This window comes from Tetranychus urticae, chromosome 1 (assembly GCF_039701765.1).
Source record: "Tetranychus urticae isolate SD_2017Ah chromosome 1, NJAU_TeUrti_SD_1.0, whole genome shotgun sequence".
Lineage (NCBI taxonomy): Eukaryota > Metazoa > Arthropoda > Arachnida > Trombidiformes > Tetranychidae > Tetranychus > Tetranychus urticae.
The window spans coordinates 25,978,288-26,003,357 of record NC_142958.1 but is presented as its reverse complement, the minus strand read 5'-3'; the positions used below and the strand labels follow the sequence as shown (position 1 = coordinate 26,003,357).

The 25,070-nt window shown below is 33.0% G+C and overlaps 1 protein-coding gene and 1 long non-coding RNA gene across 2 annotated transcripts; one reads left to right on the top strand and one right to left on the bottom strand.

Annotated features, from left to right (window-relative positions):
- The first annotated feature begins 396 nt into the window (after window positions 1–396).
- LOC149094851 (uncharacterized) lies at window positions 397–1,477 on the top strand. The gene is made up of 2 exons (XR_016198125.1): window positions 397–966; window positions 1,111–1,477. It is a non-coding gene; the product is annotated as an uncharacterized LOC149094851 (long non-coding RNA).
- Window positions 1,478–2,210: 733 nt separating this feature from the next.
- LOC107364336 (latrophilin Cirl) lies at window positions 2,211–18,740 on the bottom strand. Its single transcript, XM_089266682.1, has 4 exons — window positions 18,218–18,740; window positions 10,682–12,049; window positions 9,058–9,201; window positions 2,211–5,681 (listed from the first exon to the last, which is right to left on the bottom strand). The coding sequence occupies exons 1-4, from the start codon at window positions 18,648–18,650 to the stop codon at window positions 3,502–3,504; spliced, it is 4,125 nt and encodes a 1,374-aa protein (XP_089122808.1). The 5' UTR covers window positions 18,651–18,740; the 3' UTR covers window positions 2,211–3,501.
- Window positions 18,741–25,070: the final 6,330 nt, after the last annotated feature.

The window sequence follows — 25,070 nt, the reverse complement described above, 5'->3', positions numbered from 1 at the left end:
TATCATAGATCGACATTACTGGCATTAAGCATATTAACCTGCGTAAAAACAACTTTGACACCCTGTAACTTTGAAACGGAGAATTTCCGAAACGAATGGCTTCACAAAGGGTCATATCTGACCCATTAGAATATTTTAAGCCCAAAAAAATTCAAAATCGTCTTAGGACCAACCATGCATCCCTTGTAAGTAATACTAGTAGCAACTGTTTCGCAATGCAGTCAAATTCACTATATTGCGTTTTATGGAGGGCTGACATCTGTGTGAACTACGAGGGAAACTAATAATTTTACAGTTTAATCCCGTCTAGTGATTTCCCTCTAGCTTTTCCCCATTGAAGGGGAGTCATTAGATCCATTGCTTAAACTGTAAATCAATAGTGCGACCGTAGTTCACATAGGTGTCATTACTCCAAAAAATCGAAATATACGGAATTTGACTGTATCTCTATTGATACAAAGTTATTCGTGAAAATATGATTCAGAAGTCTTTACCCAACCCTGTACTTTGCATAGTTAACAATTCACATCCTAGATGGAGCCACTTTATCCATTAAAAGTTTCCTCATTTTTCAATTGTTTATTGATTGAATTTCACAAAAAGTATGATTAAATTGGTTTGATTGAATTGTTTTGTTAAAATTTGATAATATCCTTTTCTTCCCAGGTTGTACCAAATAAAGTTCAATACTGTTAAATTGTTTCAATTTAATCATGAAATGGGAATAACAAGTAAAATGAAAAGACAAAACTCTCACGAGATTCAAGTTAAACCAAAGAAGCCAAAATCAACAAAACAAGAGCAACTTTAACAAAGTCAAAAACTGGCTGAACTAAAGACATTCTTGAAACAGGTTGTGACAGTAACACAAACAACAGCAACAGCATCAGCAGCAACAACAACAAAAGAGGTTATATCAAAATTGGATAGTTTAACCATAGGCGAAAGGAGCCTCTAAAAAAAGAGGTTTGTATTGTTGAGCAAAGATGAGAAATCGTTGAGCGGAACAAACCTGAGAATCTCAGGAGAGGAAAAGAAACTCAATTTTTATGTATATCAGAATCTCTTTTTGTCTCTTCAATTTAAACCTTTTCTCTTGCCTTTCTCTAGTTTTAAATTAAACACAACATCATTTTGGCGTGTTTTTTGGTGGAAAAGCCTAGAGACGAAGAAAGGCTCAAACTCATGAATGGTATTTAATTAACTACACAAGAGTGGAGACTCAATGGAAAAGGTAAAAGGTTGAAAAAAAAGTAAACCAAGTTGAACCATTAAATGGTAAACAATTTCATCAATTTTCCCTTCTCTCACCCTCATAATCATCTCATCATTTCACCCATTTTTTACCCATTTACCTGAAACCTTTCCTCTTTTCCCATCCAATGGCATTTCAATCAACTGTCAACTGTTGAAGGTAGCAACTCGATAAGTATTGATTGGTACAAGACACAGAAAAAGACTGAAACTAATCTGAAAATTTTTTCTTGTAATTACATGATTGAACGGTGAAAATATATGGTCAATAACAATCAGTAAATCATTTGATTCTGTGGCGACTAAAAGTGAATCAATCAATGAACCATTTCTCAGACATTTGTTTTGATATTTTTACTCGTTTCTCACAAATCTAATAACTTAACCATGCAATTTGAGAATCAAAATTGTTACTTCATGATCTTTCCTCTTTGAATCTCAATCATTTTTCAGGCTTCTTCCTAATGAATAATTTCAATCTTTTTATTGTTTTTATTGATGGCAACAACCAGACTCTGAAAATGGTTGAGTCAAAATTTTGTCTTGACTTGAAAAGGAAAAAAACATTTCTCACATTATTTTCACGTTTTCACTCAAATTTTTGTTTCTTTACTGAACTTTTTCTCTCTCTGAACATGAAGCAAAAAATGAAGCAAAAGATGAAAGGTAAGAATCTTTTATCATCTTATTCATCACTCAATTTCCTTCTCATCTCCATCATTTTCATTCACATTATCTTTTAATGTCACGAAATGTTAATCAAGTTAAAAATGTGAGTTTTAAATCACACTTTATCATTTGCTTTTTTGTTCAAAAATGAAATTTCATTTTTCATCTCGCCTAGGATTTTGTTCAACCCAACCCAAGCTGAATCCACCAAAAGGTAAAAGGTAAACATGATGGATTAACAAGATTATCAACTCTTTTTCGCGATTGGAATCAAAAGAAATTCAAAATTTGTTATTAATAATATTTAATTTAGTTGTTTGATGAGATCAATAAAAAGACGCTCTGTTATTATTGTTAGCAATTTACAATTTGTTTTTCTCTTACTATTTACATTACAAAAAAAAAGATTCAGATTGTTAATCACAAGTAAGAGATTTAAGAGAAGAGTCAAGAAGACAAAAAAATTGAATCAAAATTTTCATCATTAACATGATAGTCAGTCACACTGGAGTTGTTAAGTTGTCAAGACACAAAGAGTTAATCAAGTGAATCGTAATAATACAATTAATCCAGTTTTTTTTGCTGCAACTCATCAGGTAAACAAAGGAAGAGTAAAAAAATGGTTTTGCAAATTGGAAAGACAATTAATTATTTTGATGAGATTTGTATTTTTTTTCCTGTCCTCAGCAATCAGGTAATCAGTCAGGTTGCAAGTTGAAAGGTGAAGAGGAAGAAACATGAGAAGGAACAAAGAAAAAAAAATGTTTCAATTGATTTACAGTTTTGTTACACTTTTGGTATGCTGTGAGTAACAATTGTTTTTCCTGTTCGGTTAACTGTGATTATGTTCATCATGAATCTCATCATGAATCTCTGCATATACAACCATTGTAAAGAGTCTTTATGTTCCAGTCAGAGCAACATGTACAAAGCAGGTTCACTTTGTTTAACCAAGTTTCCTTTGCTTTCCATCAATCCTTTGCTTTTTTTAACCATTCAGAGTTTCAAACGTTTGTCAAGTAACAATTGAAATATATATAAATATTACAACAGAGAAGAAGAAGAAGAGAGAAAAAATTCAAACAAAGATGTCTAATTCAGAGTTAACCCTGTAACCTTGTAAGAAAAGAAGAGTTTCAAGTTCAGGGAAGCGTAAATTGACTTGGTGAAGATGAGGAAGAAAAAGTTGTACATAAAGTATCATTTGAAAGGCGATCCTCTGAAGAAGAGTAGAGTTTGTTCACAGCCATCACTTTGAGTGGGTTATAAAAAAAGGTCTGGTCAAGACGATAATGAAAATGATCAAGAGTGGTCTATGGTGAGCTGCATTCAAAGCTCAACTTTGGAAGAGGCGATGTCGATGGTAAAAAAAGATGTAAACAATAGGAGGCGACTTAATTATTTTCCTGATCCATTCAATGATTCAACAATTAATTTTGCCTTTACATTTGTGGTCAGTCTTTACACTCTCTTCCAACCACTTTCAATGTCAATCATTTCATTAATTTTATCGTCATTTATCGTTTCTTTTACTGCCCGTTGTTATTAACATTACTTGTTGTTTTTTGTTCAAGTAGTTTACACTGGAAAATCTGTTGGAATCAACATTCGATGTTTTCTTCCTGTGGTTTCAATTGAATGGTTTGGTCCTCCATGTTGACTAAGAGACCCATGGCCAAGGTAAATTTGATTACGCGAAGTGTGATGATAAGGTGTTGGTGAGGCTGTTGGTGAGTTTGGCTCAATAGACTCGTAGAGACCAAGTGAATTGTTCAACATTAATGATGAATGGTTACGATGGACTGTTGGCCCTCCTCCGGTAACTGCACCAAGCGAGTTGCTTAAATTGAGATTGTTTGTTGTTGTACCTGGCATTGTTGACTGATAGACTCCAAGTGACATGTTGTTGTGATGATGATGGGTTGCAATTAAATGATTTTGCTGTTGTTGCTGTTGAGGTTGAATTTGATGGTAATTGTGATGAACATGGTTTTGCTGTTTAACTGCTGCAGAAGCTGCAGATGTAGATGAAGATGATGAGGGTGAATTTGACATAGATACAAATGTTGATGTACCATTAGAGTTACCAATCAAGGTTCCCGTTGTTACCTGGCTTGGAATCATGTTTGAATGGTGATGTGAATGGTGAAGAGAGTGAACATTGTTTGATTGTTGGTGTAAATTGTTTAAAGCATTTGCAGCATTTAATGGCGGTGAAGGTGATTCAATTGATTCATAAAGTGCCAATGTATTGTTAATTACATGAGAAGATTTAAATGTTCGTATCTGTCCATCTGAATAGGGTGATACTTGGGTGGTTACATGGGTAACCACAGGAATCACTGGACTGGGTCCGTAAAGGCTTGAATGATGGGCCAAACCGTTTGACCCGGTAAAGACACTTTCTTTGTTTGAAGTTTCACTTTCACTTCCATCAAAACACCAATCCATTAAAGGTAAATGTTGAGCTATCTTGTGATGTTGAACTGAATCGGTTCGTATAATACAAAATAAAATACAATAAAATCCAAGTAAACAATTTAAACAGGCAAAGGAAAGTCCTAATGGTATTGAAGTTTGATTAGTTAAATAGGCATAACAGGTAATCCAATTGGCCGATTGGAAGAGCAGCAAAAATGCAATCCATTTTAGTCCACATCGGATATCTTCAACTTTAAGCTGCTCCTTGCCCTTCAAGGCAGTTGATATGGCGCTGTTGTGGCAAACAATGAATGCAGAGATACAAATAAATACAAGGGAAGCAATGAGAGCAAGTATACAAGGTCCAACCAGGGTTAACCAAAGAGTTACATCAAGTCGTAGCCAACAGTAGCCTGGTGATCCATAAGAGTGTGGATTGATAAAGATGGATAGAAGAGTGACGAGACCGGGTCCACCAAAGGCTAAACAGTAATACCACCAGAGACGGTGAGTCCTTTTAAGGGTTTCAAAGACGTCTATTAGGTTGAGAAAGTGGTCGAAGGATTCAAGGAATGTCCATAGGAAAGCGGAGAGAAGGAAGTAGTGAAGGATTCCAGCGGAAAGGATACAGGGAAGTAAATTGTCTGTTTGAAAGATTCCAATGAAAAAGGTTACTTGGACAATGAGCAGGGTTAGACAAAGGTCTTTATGGATGGAAAGGACTTCACGGTTATCACCATGGATGGTGTACAGAATCATGAGGATAAAGAGGAGACAAAGGGCACTGATTCCGGATCCAATGATGACAACCAAGCGTAACCAATTGGTTGAGGTTTCACCGTCAAAATTGTATGATGAAGTGGATGAAGATAAAGATGATAAACGGTTTTCCATTAAAAGTGCAAAGGAACTCAAATGGTTACATTGGCAAACAGTGTGGGTATTATTGGTGGCCGCCACGGAGCAACCCTCGGTTAACCAATCGGACAACTCACGGGACCAGTAAACACATTTGGGTGAAGATACATTATCTTCTTGAAGATGACGGAAGACGATAATTATTGGTTGAGTCAATGGTGTGCTTAAAGAGGTTTCATATGAAGGTTGAGAGGGTAATGATGAGGTTGATGATGAACTGGTGCTAGATGATGTGCTAGGATGAACAATGGATGCTCCAATAATCCGTGAATTAATTATTGATGATTGGCTAGTTGAATAACTTTGAAGTTTGGACAATCTTGAATTAACATCCAGCGAAGAGGAAGGTAAAGATGAAGAACCAGGTTTAAGAAGATCTTCAACTCGATTATAAGCAATGAATGATGCTTTAGCAAACCCTGGGATAAGAAGAGATGAAACAAAATCAGATGTTATTAATATAATTACAAGTCAAGTTGAGGTTAATTTAATGGTTTCAAGAGAAGAACAAGAAAGATGAATCAATTTTTCTTCTTCTTCTTGGTTACTGCTGTTACACTGAATCATTGTAGCAAAAATGATAAATAATAAGATGGGCAGAGAAAGGAGAGAGAGAACCCAAAGATTGACCGGAATCACTTGTAAAACATGTTACAGACCAATTGATAGTTGATGCTCAATTTAATCGCATCTCTTTTTTATTCATCATCATCATCTTGATGGTTCATCTTCTCCCTCATCAAGAGTGAAAAACACTTGAACGGCCATTAGTTAGTCTCAAGCCGTCAATCATTCATTAGATAGTTAGATAGAGATGAAGAGCTAATAGTAAGCCTGAAAAGAAAGGCTAACAAGTGAAGTTTATGGTTAAGTACAAAAAAAGAAACCCAAAAATGAAGGCGAACAAAATTATCCTCATCTTTCTTCTTCTTCTTCTTCTTTTAACTGTTTCTTTTTACTCTATCATTTCTGATGACAAGGTAGTCAGAAGATGAGTTGATAACAGAATAAGTTGAGGCAAGAAATGAATAAAACTTTGAATCGGATAACAAGAGATATTGAGGTTTGGGCAAAGTTTAACCAAGTAATTCACTTGAACAACAAATTAACTTTCAATTCGTTAATTGGCCTTAAAAATCTTATCCATCAACAACCATGTAGACCCTACCTTGTACATACATGGTACATGCAACTCTAGATGGTAAAAGAGGATAAATTTTTTATCTTTCTCCTCTTCTCTTCTCTTCATGTTCAATCTTTTGCCCATCAATTTTTTGTTCATTGATAAATATCTAGAAGTATAAAAATGAAGAGAACACAAAAAATTTATTTCTTCTCATTGCTCATCTTGAAAAGGTACAGAAGTCAATATCAAAACCAAGGTTAAGGTAAACAGTAACGAGTGCATGCATATTATTTTACTTATCATCATCATCATCAACATCATTAAAATTATTATCACTATTAGTAAACGATTAAAGGTAAACACACACACACAAGTTGGTAGTTAATGGTAGTAATTTTCAATTCCATATTTTACCCGAAAATTGAATTGATTTAGGAAACGAGACAATTAACCAAAGTTAATCCATCAAAATAACTTTCTCATTCATCTTATATTAGCCTATTAGCCTCATCATGATAAGGTAAGAAAAAGGTAAGATGATCGCGATATCAACATGAAAAAGGAAACCGTTTAAAGACAATGGGATTGAGATCTTTAACAAAACCAGTATTGTGTGTGTGTTTAAAGATGAATTAGTATTTACCTTTTTTTATTGAAACATTTGAGCATAAAAATAATAAAATTATTTCGCCTCAAGCAGTTTACATTTTTTTGCTACAACGAATGATGGAGAAGGTAAAGCTTGAGCTACGGGAAAATGTTTAAAGCCGCTTTTGCTGTACAGCAGCAAATCACGCTTTTTGTTTGCTATACGATTGAACGTTTTTTTGTTGAGTTTACAGTAAGAGATAAGCTTGATTCAGGTTGAGCCAATGCTAATTATCAAGTTAATTGTTTTTTGCCTACCAACTGAGAAAAAATGAGAATTGGAATTATGTTTACTGCTATTATTACTTCATGATAATAATAGTACAGACAAACGTCAAATATATTGTTTAACTAGTTTTGTCGTTGGGAAGATGAGGATCAAGATGATGGTGATTGTGAAAATATGAGACTCTTTGAATTGGAGAAGAGCTAATTTTGGGAAACACGCAACTTTGTTCAAGTTAACTTTTGTTTTTCGCTTCATTGCTGTTTTACCGTTGAAATGGGACAAAGTTACTAGATGATTCTGATTAGGTTGATGGTGAGGATAATGAAAGTGAAATGGCGACAACTAACGATCCAGGGCGTTAGATGTAACCATTTTTAGGAAAACAGAGAAACTTTGTTTCTAACTCTTGTTTGTTGTTTTGTCAGTTTCATTTCATTTGGTCTTTTCTTTGTTGTAATTGTTCAGTTGATTGTGAATGAGAAAAGTGGAAAAGACAAAGAAAAATGAAACTTTTTAGAGGCGTTTGTCTTTAGATGAACATCACTTTAAGAAATGGGCAAGGAACGTGTTACTAAAGCGACTAATATTGAGATTGTTGGAAAGTTAAGAAGATAAATAAGAAGATAATAAAGAGAAATGACGAAGTAGGAAGAAAGTTTTAAACTGTATTGGCCTTTTTAAGGTAACATTTTTTTGGTTTACTTTTTTGGTCTTTTTTTTCTTAGGAAAACGCCTCTAACAAGCAAGCAAAAAGCCTCAAAAAATAGTTTTTATTTTTCTCTTTTTTCTCCTCTTTTCTTTCTCTTCTTCTTGTCATCATCACAAGAAACCTTCAACCACAGTTTTAGCCACAGATCTAACAACAACAACAAAATGCTGAGCCGAGACAAGGACTGATGAGTTTTAACGTGACCCAGAGGGTTGTTGGTAGAAGGGCAAAGAGGAATTGAGCGAGGCCACAAGAAAATGAGGAATCTGGTTAACTATTTTGTCGATTGGACCTACACACTCACACGCCTTTTTGGCCAAGAAATGAGCTAGTTTTTTCTTCTCTCTTTTCCCAAAGAAATGGTAAAAAGATGGATGAAGAGAATCAAGAGAATGAGCAGATTGATTAGAAGAGAGAGAGCGAGGTTAAAAAGAAAGAGAAGATAAGAGGAAAGGGAGTTGACTGAAAAGACGGGAAGAGAACAAGAAATTGAGTCTCAAGTAATCGTGCAGAATAAAAAACTAGCCAAAGAGATGAGTTTTTTTGTTGCAATTGGTATTTTAAGCTTTTCCTTTGCAACCAAGAAAGAGGCTAGAGAAAGGTAGTAAGGGCCTCCAGGTAAGAGAAGATGATCAAGATGATGATGAAGATAGAGAAAGAGAAAAGCTAATTTCAATGAGATAGACAGGGCGGGTAAAGGCCGAAATAGGGGGCCACCCCGTAGATGCGTTTTTTCACAAACTTTTTTCTTCTTCATTTATAACCTTATACTGAATAAATTTTTATATAATAGAGAGAGAAGAAGAAGATGAAGATGAAGAGAAAAAAGACTGAGAAAAGGGAAGAGAGGATGATATGAAGTAACCTTTCAATTTTTGGGCTTCCTTTTTATGTTAACTTTCTTGTTGTTGCCTTGATCATTGAGATCTCATTTTGTTGCTATTTTACATTGATTACAATGTAGTTATTTTTTTTACTCTACAATATCATCAGACATTTGATATTTAATTTATTTTTTTTTCTGCTTTTTGTAACCAAAAAAAGTAAATTTGACGTTCAACATTTTTTCGTGGTTTGACCTACCTTGATGGGAGTATTGTAATAGTGATTGAGCTGGAAGAAATAGTGAATCTTCCATTCGAATCCATTCAGTATCAAAGGTATCTTCAATGGTTGGAAATTGTAAGTTAATTGGCACATTAGTTTCCAAAACATGAACAGCGACCACTGAGTTTTGACGGGGGGCAAGAGAAGAGAAACAAGAGAAACAAAAAAAAAGTTGAAAAGACACGAAAAAAAAGATTGAAATTGATTGTAATTGGGTTTTGGGTTGTAAGACGATGTTCAATTAGACCATTTGAGATTCAATTGTTCAAAGGAAAACAAAAGGTAAACTAATTAGGAGCACATTTTTTTCCCTCTGTTATTAATACAAATGATTAACAAATGTTTATTTACAATCGGCCCAGCTCATTAACTTGATTGAGAAGGTTGTCTTTATAACTCATTATGATTATCATTACTAGCAACATGACCATCAGGGAGCCAAATGAAGAAAAGTACATTTTAGGTAAAAAGAGATATTTTGTTCAATTCAACTTTACAGTCATAATGGTAATCAAGTCAAGTCAGGTTGCCATTTACCTTTTACATTTAAGGAGTGTCACTCTCATCATTCACTCATCTTCTCTCTCTCTTCACTGAATCTCCATTTTTTTCCTTTTCCATGTGAAAAAATGAACCAACAGAAGCTTGACTTTTAAACTCGTCATTCAACTGTTAATAGCTGCAAATAGAGGTAAAAAGCAATAGGCTGAGAGGTAACAACGACAGCAGTAAAAATTGCTTGTCCTTCTGGTAAAGGTGCATTAGGACACAGTAAAAGAGCAACAAAATGTTCATCATTAGGAGGAAGAAGGAGGAGGAATGAGAGAAGAATGAGTCTAAATTAAATCAATGAATATTTTTGTTTCTCTATTTTTACGACTTTCCGTCCTTTGGTGAACACTTTGGCTCCACTCCGCCTATCCAATAGATACATTTGGGTAATCATCATAATTACAATTCATTTGTTCATTTCATTAGTTGTTCAACTTAGCACATTTCAAGTTGTCATAGTTGGGTTAAGTTTGCCTCTTGTTTACCAAAAACCTTTTTTTACTCTCATTTTACAATGCAAATTGTTTACTATTCATTTATATTTATTCATCATTTTTCCATGCTCTCTGTCAGTGATAAGGTTAATTTTTTGTCTTCAATCAACTTCTCAAAATGCATCAATGAGTTTAAAATGGGTTGGGTGTACTTTTCACATTTTTTTACTTATTTTTCTCCTTCTTCTTCTTCTTCTTCTTCCTCTTTACTTTTTCCTATTTTCCTCTCTTCTTGTGCATCAATTTCAATGAATTGTTCAACTTCAATTGCTGTTTAAGATTGATTTTTAAATTTTGTTTTCATTCCATCGACTGGGCTTTGTTTACTTACTTGCCCAACTTGACTTGAAACCTTTTGCTTTATACTTTTTAAGCTTTACTGTTGATAAGTTCACATTTTTTTAGCTCCTCTTTTAGTTTTACCAATTCAACAATTCAATTTGCTGGTCAATTTAATGTGAATAAAGGGATTTCAATTGAGGATTGCAATGGATTTGCAGGGGCAAAAGGTTTTCTTTAAAGGTTGAGGAGAAATGATTTGAAATGATACTTACAAACATTAGGACGTTTGACCGTGAAATAGCCATCACGGTTGGTGTTTTCAGCCAAAAGAAGGGCACTTTTTTCAAGTTCATCAAGCAAATTGAAGGCAATTCGTTTACGTTTCTCTGGAGCCAAATCTAACCAAGCCTCATCTTGAGCTGGACTCAAAAGATTTGAAACTGAATAAACAAGTGAAGTAAGTAATTCCTCGAGAAATGCATTGGGCTGCCATCGAGGTATTTCCCATCCCTTGGTTTCTCGAGCATGCAGTATAATTTGACGGATTAGGTTAGATATGGTTTCCAAGTCACGACTGAAAATGGGTTTACCAATGGTCATGTTGGCCAGGTTGGTTGATATGTCAACCGACAGGGAGCCTCGCTCAAGTTTGTCCCATAAACTATCGAGCCAATAAGAGCGACACTCCAACATGTCGGGTCCACCAACAACCCAAGTTCCCGTAACTTCAGAGCAATGCCAACGTGCCAGGCCAGCAGCTCCACCCGGACAGTTTTGAATAAAAGTGTCTCCAAGAGAAGTATAATTCCAATTTAAACTTCGTCGAAAGGTTGGAGGACAAAAGCGTCCACCAACTTCAATAGACTGTCTAGGAGCGTAAAGGACTGCAGATGAAGGTGAAGCCACATTTGACGGAGAATGATATAAAGGTGAAGATTCAGAGGAAGAAGATGATGAAGAAGGTGAACGAGATCCAAATGGATTAGCAATTGAATCCAGGTTACTTGGTGCATCTTCAGATGGAGAGGGCAGGTTGAATCTTGAATGTGGTTTAGTTAAGACATGATTGAAGGGGAAGGTTGAAGATGATGATGATGATGATGACTGGACAGAAGATGAATTATTAATTTTAGGATTCAGTTGACTGTCTCCTTCTGAACCAGATGATGATAGAGGATTGGCTGTTGATGGATCAATTGTTGAATGACTATGACCTGAAGGTAAATTTGATCGGCTATTATGACCATGACCATGACGAACATGAGTTGGTCTTGATGATAATCTAGAATCATCTGCTGGTGAAGGAGAAGAAGAAGATGAAGATTGACCTTTTTTACTATCATTACTATTTGGATTGCTATTAAAATTACTATTGTTATTAATAAAACTATTTTCTTTATTTTTATTCTGATGATGGTGTTGATGTTGAAAGGTATCAGTTAAACCATCACTTTTGTCATTTGATGTTAAAGATGGAGATGATGGTAAAAAGGAGGAGGTTGAAGTTGATGAAGATGAGGGTGAAGATTGAGATGATGAGCCAATCTCCCGATCAATTGGTTTGGACGGTCGATTTATCCGAGAATCAACAGGTAAGGCAATGTCAGTGGGTGGTCGTCGGGTTGTTGAAGATGAACCCACTGAACCAGGGTAAAGAAAGAAAAGAACAAGAAACAAAAAAAAATTACAATCAGATACAAAAATGAAACCAGAAACAAAAAACAATTTTAATCAAAGGTAACAATAATTAAGATTAATGCCTTGTGAGAAAAACAAAGAGAGGTTAGGAAGAAGCGCAAAATGAGCCAACATGATAAGCAAAGAGTAAGACCCTGTAGGGTTTACTTTAGCCTCAGCAAACATCAAGGTTATCATGTTGATAATATAATATAATAATAACCAATTATTATTTGTTGATGCCACACACGAACCATTAGCCAGTTAAGACCAGAATACCTGACAAACATACCAATAGCAAGAAGTGCTAAACACATTCATATACATTTTTACTCAGCAAAAGTTCATTATCATTATCAGAAACAAAGCAACAAGAAGCAGCAAAAAAGAAGGCTAAATAAAAATAAATGAACCAACATTTAGTTTAAATGTGAAAAATAAACATTATTAATGGGCCAACATGCAAACAAACCATTTCTTATGGTTTGATAAGAGCTTTTGTGATATTTCAATGAAAGAGCAACAAAAATTGCTATCAATAACAATGATAACATTTTTTGGTGACTATTTTCATCTTTTGCTTTGCCTCGTTTGGCTTTGATTCACTTAATTGTCAAGAGCTTTATGATTAGATTGATTACAAGTTTTGCTTTTTTATGTTGGAACCAACAATAATCATAATTATCAATTGATTTTCAGAATTTTGTTTTCCCTACTTAATCATCATTATTGCAACTTGTAAAGGAATATGAAAGGAAAACGAGAAACGATAAATGTTGACAATTTTCATCTAATGGACACTCAAGGTATCATGTAACTCTCTTCATTACCTTTTCTCAGTTGTTCATCATATTTATCATTCTCTCTCTCTCTCTCTCTTTGATTACTGTTGATGATTAAAGTATATTTCATTGCTGTTAGGATGATAAGTGTACAAGTTATTAGACAGAGAGAAACATCAGAAAACAATCTTTTTCTTAGCACCTACACGCAATCTTGGGGTGGAAGGTAAACTTGAAACTTTGAAACTCCCACCAGTTAAAGAGGATGATAATGATGGTCGACTCATAAAGAGATGAGAAGACATCTTAACCAGTGTATCATTTGAAACAAAAAAATCATTATTTACTCCTATCAGTTTACTAGTTTCAACTGGCGCAACAACAACTTAGTCAAGTTTAAATGGGTGCTTAAAAAGTGCTCAAGATGATTATCATGAAACAAGGTAAGTAAACTTGTATCATCATCATCTCTTCAGGTAGTCCATTTTGTTTCTTTTTTTGTCTCAAGAGAAAGATGATCAAGAAAAAAAGGTAAAAACGAGTAAAAATAAGTTGAGGTGTAATAAAAATCTCAGCAAAAAAATGTTATAATTCTTGTCAAAAGTAAACATGCAACATTGGATAAATAGAATGACTTGTTTTTCTGGCTCTTTTTCACATTAATTCAAGTGAATTAAAGCTGAAAAATAAATGGACCCAATTTTACTTCACACATAACATCTACATGATGAAAATGGAGAATGAATTTCATGAATAAGAGTGGCTAATGTTGAGAGAAAAGAAGTGTTAAAGATAAGAGTGACTGCAAGATTGTCAATTTAAATGATTAAAGATGAGGTTTAACATTAAACATATCTTTTGGCAAGGAGAAACAAATTAGGATAAAAATGGTCAAAAAAGAGCGGAAACATAAACAATTTTAATGAGAAATGATGACTTGATTGCGAACTGTTGACCCTGCACTTTGCAAAAATTATTATCGACATGATATGTAATGGTGAAAAGTGTCAAAAAGGAGAAAGAGAAGCGATCAAAATTGTTCTTCTTTCTTTTCACTATTTTCCCATCTTTTCAAATACTTTTTCATCATGACAATGGTTAGGGCAACAAAACCCTTTGTAAAGGTTTCAATGTACAAGGTTTGATTGGTTTTTTGAAGAGAAGACATTCTTTGCAACTAGAGCAATGAAAGAAACTGGTACTTTATCCATTAGACTTAGTGTCCAGTTAAGTGATAGTTAAACCACTTGCATCGAGAACTTGTGAGCAGGGCTTTTTATTTTCTATGCCGTTTGTCTATCTTGTGTCTATGAATAAAAGATAGCCCTAAAAAAGTCTATTCATTTTCAATGGGAAAAAATTATCAACAAAATTGGTTACAAAAAAGAGCGCATATCTTTGACCTAATACCATAAACACATGTACTTAAACCGCTGTTGAAGGTAACCATTTAATCAAATTGTTAAATTGATAATCTGGCGCTGCTTTGAAATTGGTCAATAACTAACACTGTTAACTATGCACAGTTTACCCAAAAGACAGTGATTAGAGTTGATACAAAAAAGTCAAAATTAAAAGGAAATGATAAGAAATGAAAATCGGAAACCCATTGAAGGCAATGGAAAATGAAGAAAAAAATTTGTCTTGAAAATTGAAAATATTTTGAGATTAGATTACATATTGGTTTAAATCAGTTGAACCAGAAAATCTTGAAGTCATCGAGATAAAAACATTTGGGTTTCGGCCTCGAGTTTTTATCTCAAACTTCTGGATGCAGTGGTTCAACTATTGCCTAAAATTGTTGCTTATATCAAGATTTTATATGTAAAATGACTTATTTGTCAACTTTCATTTTGTGGAAACCATTTTATCAGTTGCTTTTCAGACGATCCTAATCCATCATTGTTTCCTAATGGGGCGACAAGTGAAAATTAAAATCTTAAAATGAACCTTTTCTTAATTATTAGATTATTATTAGATAAAAATTTGTTGCTAATTCTACTTATCAACAATTTACCATGTTTTTGAGCTTTAATTTTATCAAAGGCTGATGATGGAAGAGAAAGGAAAAGAGTCTTTTCCGTTTTCATCATTGTTCATGATAACTGTGTGAGAAAAATGATTAACACCAAATTCATCATACATTCAGTGTATCATGACAACTTTTTATTGTATAATAATAGCGTAAATGGATGACCTTTTTATTTGTCCTTTACGTTTCCAAATCAAGAGTCCAAGTATGGGTGAGAAACAGAAAGATAATCATGTTCACCATCAAACTCAAGTGGACAGAATACACATTGAATATATATGTTTTCATTAACTTTTTCAGCCTCAACTTCAACTAAAAGCAAGAGTTTTTTTGTCGTCATTTCTCTTCACTTCCCTATTCAAGTGACAATTTGCAAAGTTACAACTCAATAATGCATAAGGGTGAAGTGATGATGATGGCGATGATGGTGATGATGATAATGTTTAATGATACTGTCAATCTTAAGTGAGAATTTTTGAGACGAAAAAAAAAATGTTCGATGTTGAGGAGAAAATTTTTCAACGAGAAACAAAAAGAAAAATGATGTTAAAGTGACTTGGAGACTTGATTACTTGGTATCAGTTGATGAGCACCATCATGATGGTGAATGATGATTAACTCAAGATCAATGATGAGAGGAATGAAAAGATTTCATTTTCATTATTCATTTTTTCATCATTTTTTTTCTTGTTCCAACAATGAGGAATTAAGAAAAGTTTAATGAATTGAAAAGGAAGTGATTTTAATACAGTTGATCATCATAATCATTACATTAATCATGAAAAGAAGCAAAACATGATCATTAACTGTTGTTCAACTTTTACTCCTTTGATTGTGAAAAGTTTTACTCTTTTTGCACTTAAATTTTCAATGTATCAATGGAATGTCAGTGAATAACTTTTATCTCAAAATGTTTTGTCTATTGTTGAACATTTCGCTTCTTTACATGATGACTCTTCTTCTTAATCATCACTATCTTCCGACTTCCTTCCTTCCTTCTTATCAATAATGTTACTTTTCTTCTTCTGTTATCTTCTTTTCTCCCCTGAGCATCTTTCTTCATTTTTCACCAGCAATTCAACACAATTGATGAACAGATACAACCAGATGAACACAAACAAACAAAAAACAATCTTATGTGTAACTACATTTGAAATGTACAAAAATTAATGTTAGGCAAAACTGGCTCACAATTGTCAGTAATTGCTATGTTTTGTCAAATTGTACTTGTCAATGCAACAATCAATTTTAATTGCGTTATTCACACAATCGCACTTAGCCAAAAACAATAAGAAAATCATTGAATTAAAGTTAATTCAAATTGATTGCTGAGGCTGGACTCAGTTTCAAAGCCTTTCCATACTCATTAGAACCATAAATAGAGACAACTTTATCATCTTTTACTTTCCTTTAACCACAGCTTTGTATTTCCATTAACAGTAAATTTAGTTATATCATTATAATTATCATTGTTTTTATTATAACCAGTCTTTCCTATTCAAACAAACCAAACTCACTTGACCTGATTCAATTAACTTTAATCAACATCAACTGGTCAGTTTATTGTGTTTACAATTATATTTATAAACACACACCACTCTCATGTAACATCAATTGAGACCAACGCAGTTGACATACTTGAGATGAAAGGATAAGGAAAAGACTTGAATAAGCAGAATAACAAAGTTTTCATTTTACAAAAATGAGTTGAGGTGAAATTGTAATCATTTTAAATGTTGCTACTTTAAAGCTCAAACAAAACATCTCATTAGTATGACCAGTGAGTTTTGTCCAGTCGACTAATGAAGAGTTGGTTAAAATCATTAAAGAGTCTAAATCAGAGCAAAATTTGAATTCGCATTACTTTTTCCTTTTGAACATTCAACATTCTTTTTGCTTTGTACATTTTAACAAGTTTCATTAGGCAATTGCCTTTAACTCAAGTCTTGCTATGTAAAAATAACGCTTATAAGACACAAAAACGGAAAAAATTCAAGGCTGCAAGACGGCTGGTTGAGAGTCTCATTCCTCTGGTCAATACACGGTGAATGTATCAAAAGAAAGTAAGTTATGAAAGGATTGGAGGTTAAAATTAATAATGGATTGGAACGTTCAATAACTGCCATAATATCATGGATTAAAATTATTCTCAATACAGAGCAAAAGAAGACTGACTTTGAACCTGAAACGGAAGATATTGAAATGATGCAGACTCCGACTTGTGTTAAAGTTGTTCGATTTTTGAACCTGAAAAAGTTGAAGCGAAAAATGATGCGAAAAAGTAAAGATGAAGAAAAAGAGATTTGATTCAAAGTTATTCATTCTAACAGGGATTTCCTATTCCATAATACTTATCATTCAATGTTAACCTTTTCGCTCATTTTTTGTCATTTCCCTTTGTTTATCTTTCATTTGAAAATAACAATTGAACAGCAAAACATTGCATATGGTAAAATATTGGAAACAAGAAGAAGAGAAGAAAACTTCACTTTTTGTTTCACTTTTTGCTTCATGAAATTGTTTGATTCAATATTTGGTTGATTATAACATTTTAACAAGTTTCATTAGTCGATTGCCCTTAACTCAAGTCTTGATATGTAAAAATAACGCTTACAAGACACAAAAAGGGGAAAAATTCAAGTTGTAAATAGAAATGAAAAGTTTCGATGTAATGAGCGAAGAAGAGGAAGAAGAAGAATTGAAATTTTGTAATCATCAAGAGATGAATAAGATAAAGACTCTTAGAATGCAATCAACAGCACTTTTTATTCAATCTTTCATCGAGCTAACCAAGAACCCATGTCTGTATGGAAATAACAGTTTAAAGGTGAAACCCTTTTTTCCCTCTTCTTTTCTTCTCGCGATCATGTTCATCTTAATTCATCTCATTGATTTACCATCGTATGGCTGGTTGAAGTTAAAGTAAATTACATTCCAAGTGTAATAATAAAAACATTTAAACTCGTATTTTTTTGTTCTCGCCGTTCCTTTTTTTTATATTACTAAACATGTTGGCGAATAAATTATCAAATAAATGAACATTTTCAACGTTTTAAGGCTCTACCTTTACCTTCTTTGTTTACCATAATTTACCGGCGAAAGAATGGAGAAGAAGAAAAGAGTGAAAATGAATATTGATATTAAATGAGCAACTTTGAGGGAATCATATTCATTGTTTTTCATCTATTGACATTTGGCTCATCATCTTAAAGCCTGCGTTCAACATTGAGAGCATTCACTTCTTCCTTGAATATTCACAATTTTGTTTATCCATCACAAGGCAATCTGAATAAAATGAACAATAAGTTGAAACTTACTTGCGACACAGTGATATTGAACTTCTAGATATTTAGGTGTTCCTGGACAAGGATCACCAAACAAGTCACTTGAAACAGTTACATTGCAATTTGATTTATTAGAGCATCTGTCTTGCATTGTAAGGTAAGATCTAAAAGACATACAGTTGACTCTAAGATCCAATTTACCTCCATCATTACAAATGGCTAAACTGAAACGTCCATAATTGGCTCTAACTAGATGAATTGATTGGCCCTTTGGACAGCCAAGATTGAGCACATAACCATCACAAGCATAAGTTGTTTTATATTCAATGTGAACACGTTCAATTGGAGGTCGAAGAGATAAAGTTGGTTTCTGTGAAACAACTGAACTCCTTTGGCCAATAAATAACAATAATAAAGATATAATCCAAAATGGTTCACAGTTGCACTTTAAAGTTGATAATTTCATTCTTGTTTTGTATCCAATCACATTTTTTTGGTCAAAAATATATAACACAAGTTAACTCAAAATAAGTCAAATGTAAACTGAAAACCAACTTCAACTGCTCAACTTGACTCACTCAGTCGATTGTAGCGCCACACACCAAAAAGTAGCTCCATCTATGAGTGAACCAAAGCGTGAGAAAAGGTTATCCATCAAATCGGAGAAACGGCTGGTTGAGAGTCTCATTCCTCTGGTTAACGCCCGGTCAATTTATCAAAGAAAACCAAGTTCTGGAAGGATTGGAGGTTAAAATTAATAATGGATTGGAATGTTCAATAACTGCCAAAATCTCATGGATTTAAATTATTCTCAACACAGAGCAAAAGAAGACTGGCTTTGAACCTGAAACGGAAGATTCAGACTCCGGTATTATTATTGATAACCTTTAAATTCAATTTCGACTGTTAATATTTCATTTGTCTTTTACATTTTTTTTCACAGACTTTTGTCAAAGTTTAACTGTAAGTCAAACTGATATGTTGAAAAACAAGAGAAAATTATATTTCTCAAAATAAGACCGTTTTCTGGTTGATGGTCAAAAGTCAAGAAAATGGGTTTAATGAAAATCTGCTTCCATAATTGACGCAAATCTGTGCTTTTCTCATGTTAATTGTTGAAATTTTTTTGATGAAATTGTTGCTGTTTGATTACTTTGAAGCAAATGTGCGATTTTTCAGTCAACATGGAAAAGATGAAAGACTTGAGTCAATTTTCCTAGGAACTAGAAACAAATGTCAGAACATCTTTAAAGCATTTCTAGTTTAGCTTATTGACTTATCACCATGTGTCATCAAGATTTTTGTGTTTCACTGAAATTTTGTCCGATTGTCGGTTGAAAAAGATGAATAACACAATTTCATGAATAAACTTCTCTGTTTTGTCTTGCAATTAACATTGAGAAAAGTTGACAAATTAAAGTTGAAACAATTATTCGCCAGTTTAGACACAATTTAGATATTTGATTTTCAATACGGAAAATGAATGTAAATGAAGAAAGATTGAAAGGTGAACTCACTCATCAGTAAATAGTAATTTTGAAGTAAGAAAAATCAGTGTTTATCTTTAGCCTTAAAGTATTGAAGAGTCGGGAAACACTTGAAAACAGTTGAATATCATGAAGCATTTCATGAGTCTGTTTAATCGATTAAGACTGTTTACTGTAAATGAAAGATGCTTCTCAAGTGATTGTGTCAAGATTGATGGTAAGACCAAAAAGATCAGAATATCTCGAACCAGATCTCGAGATGCATTAAATTCGCACTTTTACCTTAAAATGATCGCTATTAACCACTTTTTACCCTGCATCATGACAAAAGAGAAGAAATAAGTTGATTATGATTTTTTGTCTCAAGATCATTTCCATTGGCAAAGAGACAAACCAAGGTTTAACTCGAGCCATTTCAATGATTTAACCATTTCATATTTACCAATCTATTATACAATTTACAGCAAATGATAATCAAGATGAATAGCCTCAAGGAATTGGAAGAAGAAGAAAATGAGAATCAGAATGAACCTGAAACATGATTACCTTTCAGTTGAAGCTTTCTCAGTTGCCTTCTTCATCACCTTTGATTAAAGTTTAAAGTAAAGACTGGTGCAACAAATGGACAAAAAGAAGCAAAAATGTCTCAAAAATGATGAGAAAAAGAAACAAAAGTTGAATGAAAAAGACGAAAATGTTTAAATTAAGTTCGGGAAAAGAAGAAAAAATTTCTCTTTGCTCAGCTTTTTTTCACCTTTACTCTTCATCTTTTTTCATCCTCATCTTTGCTTCATTTTGTATCTCAACAAGCAAAGTGAAGGTAGGCAAAACTTATTGAATTATCCACCTTTAAGGTGATGTTCATATTACCTTGTACTTTGTCTTTGTCAACCATTCCTAACCTTTTCATCTCTTTCAGTACCTTTCCTCTTGTTTGCAAAGTTTCTTCTTGCTCCTCATCTTTCACATGCACTTTACTCACTGCTTTACAATTATCCATCTTTTATTAGAAGAAGAAGAAAAAAAGAGTAGAAAAAATGGAAAAATTTTCACTAATAGAAATGAATTGAATGAACATTTGCATTATTTAAACAACTTTTACACTCAACAAGATTTATTTGTTAAGGTAAAAGCGTCAATGAAATGCGAACTCAAACACAAATGAAATGTTTGCACTAAATGTTAATCTCATCAAATATTAAAAGTTGAATAAAAGTTTTCCAATGAATTTTCAATAAACTGCTTCAATTAAAAAGCAATGAGTTTCATTTCAATAATAGTTGAGAAACTTTTAAACTTCAATTTCTTGTTACAATAAAGCAAAATAATCCAATGATTTAAATCTAGAGTGAAATCTGTTAGACTAAAAGTATGGCTAAACTCATTGGTTTTACCGGTTTGACTCTTCGGTTTGGATTGACCAAAGTCATAGTGTTTCATAGTCAATGTCGAGTCAATCGGTTTTACCCTTTTCAATGATGCTTTTGTTGCTACATGTTGTTTGTATGAAGTTGCCTCTTTCGGTAAAGACTTTACTCTTCATCGACAAATACTGAGGTAACTGAAAAGTCAATGTTAAACGCAAATTACTTTTGCAAACATTTTTCAACTTTCTTTCAATTCCTTCAATATCTTCATTTGCTCTCATCATCAATGTTCATCAGTAACTTTTACCCATCCTGAGTTGACAAGAGTGTAAAACCATGTAATTGTGGTGCATTTACGGTTGGCGCTCAAGAAATGTGCATTTCTTAGTTTCCTCCATTTTCCTTCGTTTACAATCTTCTTCAAGAATATAATGATCATCATGGATGAAGATTAAAACTGAAAACCATTATTCTCCCTCTCTTCAAATATTTGTCAACGAAAAGTAAAAAAAGACGAAATAAATTTTCGCCAAGTCAACGTTTTCTTGTATCAAGTGAAGGTAAAAAAAGCAAAATAGTCAACATTAAATGAAGTTGAGCATTCACATTCATTTTACCATGCAATCGTATTTACAGAGTAACAAAAACACTTGAAACAAATGAAAGAAGCTCAAGCAGAGCTAATAATATCACACATATTATCATGAAATGTTGATCTGTGTAAAGAAGAGAAGAGAACTTGAAAAGTTATCGAGATTATCCGATAATCCAATTGAGACTCGAAACTTGAATCCAATTGAAGAGTGTTCATTGGAAGTGACAGAAGTGCAACATGTAAAGACAAAATGTTTGGCAAAAAAGGAAAACAAAATGGACAATCGAGCGAAAATGAGAAAAGACAAAAATCTATTTTTAAAGGCAACATCTTTTGTTGGCCTTTTGCTTCCGTTAATGATGGTGATGATGATGAGTTTAACAAACAAATCATTTTTACCTCACACTAAGAAAAGGTAAAGTGACATTGGCCACAACAACAACCTTTGACCACTAATTATTGGCCATTTTTGTTCTTCTTCTCATTCATTTTGCTCTTTGATTTTGTTTTTCTTCTTCTTCTATTGTAACTCATCTTGACTCCAAGCTGCAGGCTATTGTTAGTTGGCTCATCTTGACTAACCCTTTCCAGTCTGACCATATCTTGACCAGAAGGTCTTTTGGTTAAACTGTTAATTAGTTGAGGAATGAAAAGAAAAGGAGAAACATTCGTTATGACTTACAATATTTCCATTTGAACATGTCAACAATTGTCGCTGTTCGCTAATGAGTTTCCAACCCATTCATATCCTTAATTACTTTTAAATTGTTGACTTTTTTCATTCTTAATCCAAAATACATTCTCAACTCATGGTGATGATTATAATGATAATGATCATCGTCAAGATGTTAACCTTTTCAAGTCTCTTTTTAATCACTTTTCATGTTCAAGTGCTACTTCAACTTGAAAAGTCTAATGATGAAATTAATGAAACCATTTGTTATCCAGTTTAATGATCTCATAATTTGCTCAATTTTCGCGTCTTGTGACCTAAGAAAGTGCCTCGAAAACAGTGGACATTCAACTGATTGGTATTGGAATTTCGAAAATTTTCAAGTTCCATTTCGTAGAATATGAGTTTCAATTTGACAGAAAGTTTTTAATCCTCATTCTTGTCGGAATTTCGTATTTAAAATCATTTCAAAATTTCTTTATTTTTGCATTCTTCTTGAAATCTCATTATAACTAATTTCATACTCAAAATGCAGTGACAAAACTTTATTATTGAGATTATCTTGCAATTTCATTCTGTAATTGACCCAAAAACCAGCATTTGATTCACAAGCAATTGTTGATCGATTTGACGCTTGTCCATCTCATGAAAGTTGATTTGACATCTCATGAAAGTTATAAGGTCACTTTGTCCGTAAGAATTGCAACTTGAAAAACTAAATTGCTCAAAGCTAAAACTGATTGAAAGTTTAGACAGAACAATAATGTTTTGTCACGGAATCGATGAGAAATGAATGCTTTTCCCGGACAAAAAAAGAAAATGAAAAATGGCAAAACTCAAAGAGCAAGAAAATCGTAAAATGAGAACATTCTGTGAGAAAAGAGAATCAACTTTGAATCAACTTCTCAGGAAATTTCAATGTAAACCAACAACAATCATAACCAATCAGTGAACAAGGATAAACTTAGAAGCATAATTTGTTTTCATTTTGAGAACAAAAAGTCAAATTTTCAACTAACACCAATTATCCCGTTCAATTTGGCCGTTAATCAATTGATAAATGATTCAAACTAATAACTGAAACAAATGCTTTAGGGATGATGTTTGATGAGTAAATCTGATAATCTAGTCAAGATGCAAATCTATTGAACAGAGGAAACAAAAAGACGGCAAAAAAAACGAGGTTAAAACCTACACATTGAAAAGAGATCAACATTGAAACCGTTATTCAGATAAAATCTGGTATTGCATTTCCTGTAATCATCAATGGAACTCCCTTTTCATAATGAATTGGCTTAATTAGCCGATTATTTAAATAATTAGAAAGAAAAGTTGAACGAAGAAAATGTTATCACAAAGACTGAAGATGTAAACCTGTTTACCTCTAAATTAATAGGAATAATGACTGCTAATGATAATTAATGGAAAAACATTGAAAATTATCTGAGAAAAAAATCTTTTCTATTAATAATCAATTTGTCATCATTAAATATCATGATAATTGAACGTCAAGAGAAGAAGAAAATGTTCATTTTTTTCGTTTCATGTTGCGATAATTTTAGTGATAATGATAATGCTCATAACCATCATGTTGAAATGAAACAGTGACATTCAGTTGTGGCAAAAAAGAAGAAGCAAATTGATGAAAAAAAAGGTGAACATTTTTTTCCCTCTAGTTTGGCTTTTCTCTTGTTTGCATTTTCATTTGCAAATTGATATAAATGTTGGCTTTTTTTTCGGTGAAATATTATTCTCAAGTTGTGAGATGATTCTTTCACATTCTTGTTTTTGTTGCTGTTTTATGAATACGAGGAAGCAACATTAACTAAGGTAGATTGATGAGATAAAATGTATTATTATAACAATAATAATGTAAACCTATTTACAGTTGAGTTAATGTTGGTAAAAACAGAGCCTCAAATGAAAGGCAGAGAAAAAGTTCATATTTGATATTTTTTTTGTACTTTGCTGATGCTTCCTGATGTTCATCTTTATGTTCATTATTAATATTTATTAAACTGGCAAAAGAGGTTTAGGCTGAAAATGATAATGCATTTATATGCACAGTTGAGATATCAAGTTGAAACCTCAACAAGTTTCATTACACTCATCAGGAATAATGTCCAACATGTTGCCAGGGAAACCGCTAGATTAGTCATGATTAAAGTTTACAATTGAATCGAGTTGGACAAATGACTTGGAATTTTTCTTCGATCTCATTTTTCGGTTTGGATGAAAGTTTTGATGAATTTCGTTGGAGTTGAGTGAATGAAAGTTAATATGAAAAATGAAAAAGTCTTTGAGATTCAAATTGACTTTAAATCATTTGCGACTTTTACTGTTTCATTGTTTCATTAAAATGAATCTGTGAGCATTTGCAATAAAGTTGGAAAAGGTTGAAAGTTTTTTCCATCATTTCTAGCTTTAAGTTTCATTACAGGAATGTTGACTGGAAAAGATGACATCTTGAAAAGTCTGTCAAACCAATTTTGCACACTCTTGTCTTGGAATAAAGTTTATGAGGTTTTCATTGAGATTGGAAAGGCGATATTACGATTATCCCATCAGTGAATATTGAAGTTTGATCTAATAAAGATGTGAGTAATGAACGCTCAAATGAAAGTAAAGAAAGAGATTAATGATGACATTTAATGGTAAAACTGGAAGCAAAGGTTTAATAAAGAGTTAAGATGTAAATCAAAAGTTTTCGGACCAACGATGCGTAAAGCTAGTCACAGATTTCTCTGTATTCACAGAATAATTG

What these genes read in the sequence shown, in the direction of transcription:
- LOC107364336 (XM_089266682.1), bottom strand. Translation starts at nt 18,650, where the DNA reads ATGAAATTATCAACTTTAAAGTGCAACTGTGAACCATTTTGGATTATA. An exon ending in GGTCAAACGTCCTAATGTTT is followed by an intron (nt 9,202 to 10,681) that starts GTAAGTATCATT and finishes GTCAAAACTCAG; the next exon opens with TGGTCGCTGTTCATGTTTTG. An exon ending in ATTACAATACTCCCATCAAG is followed by an intron (nt 5,682 to 9,057) that starts GTAGGTCAAACC and finishes TTCTTATCCCAG; the next exon opens with GGTTTGCTAAAGCATCATTC.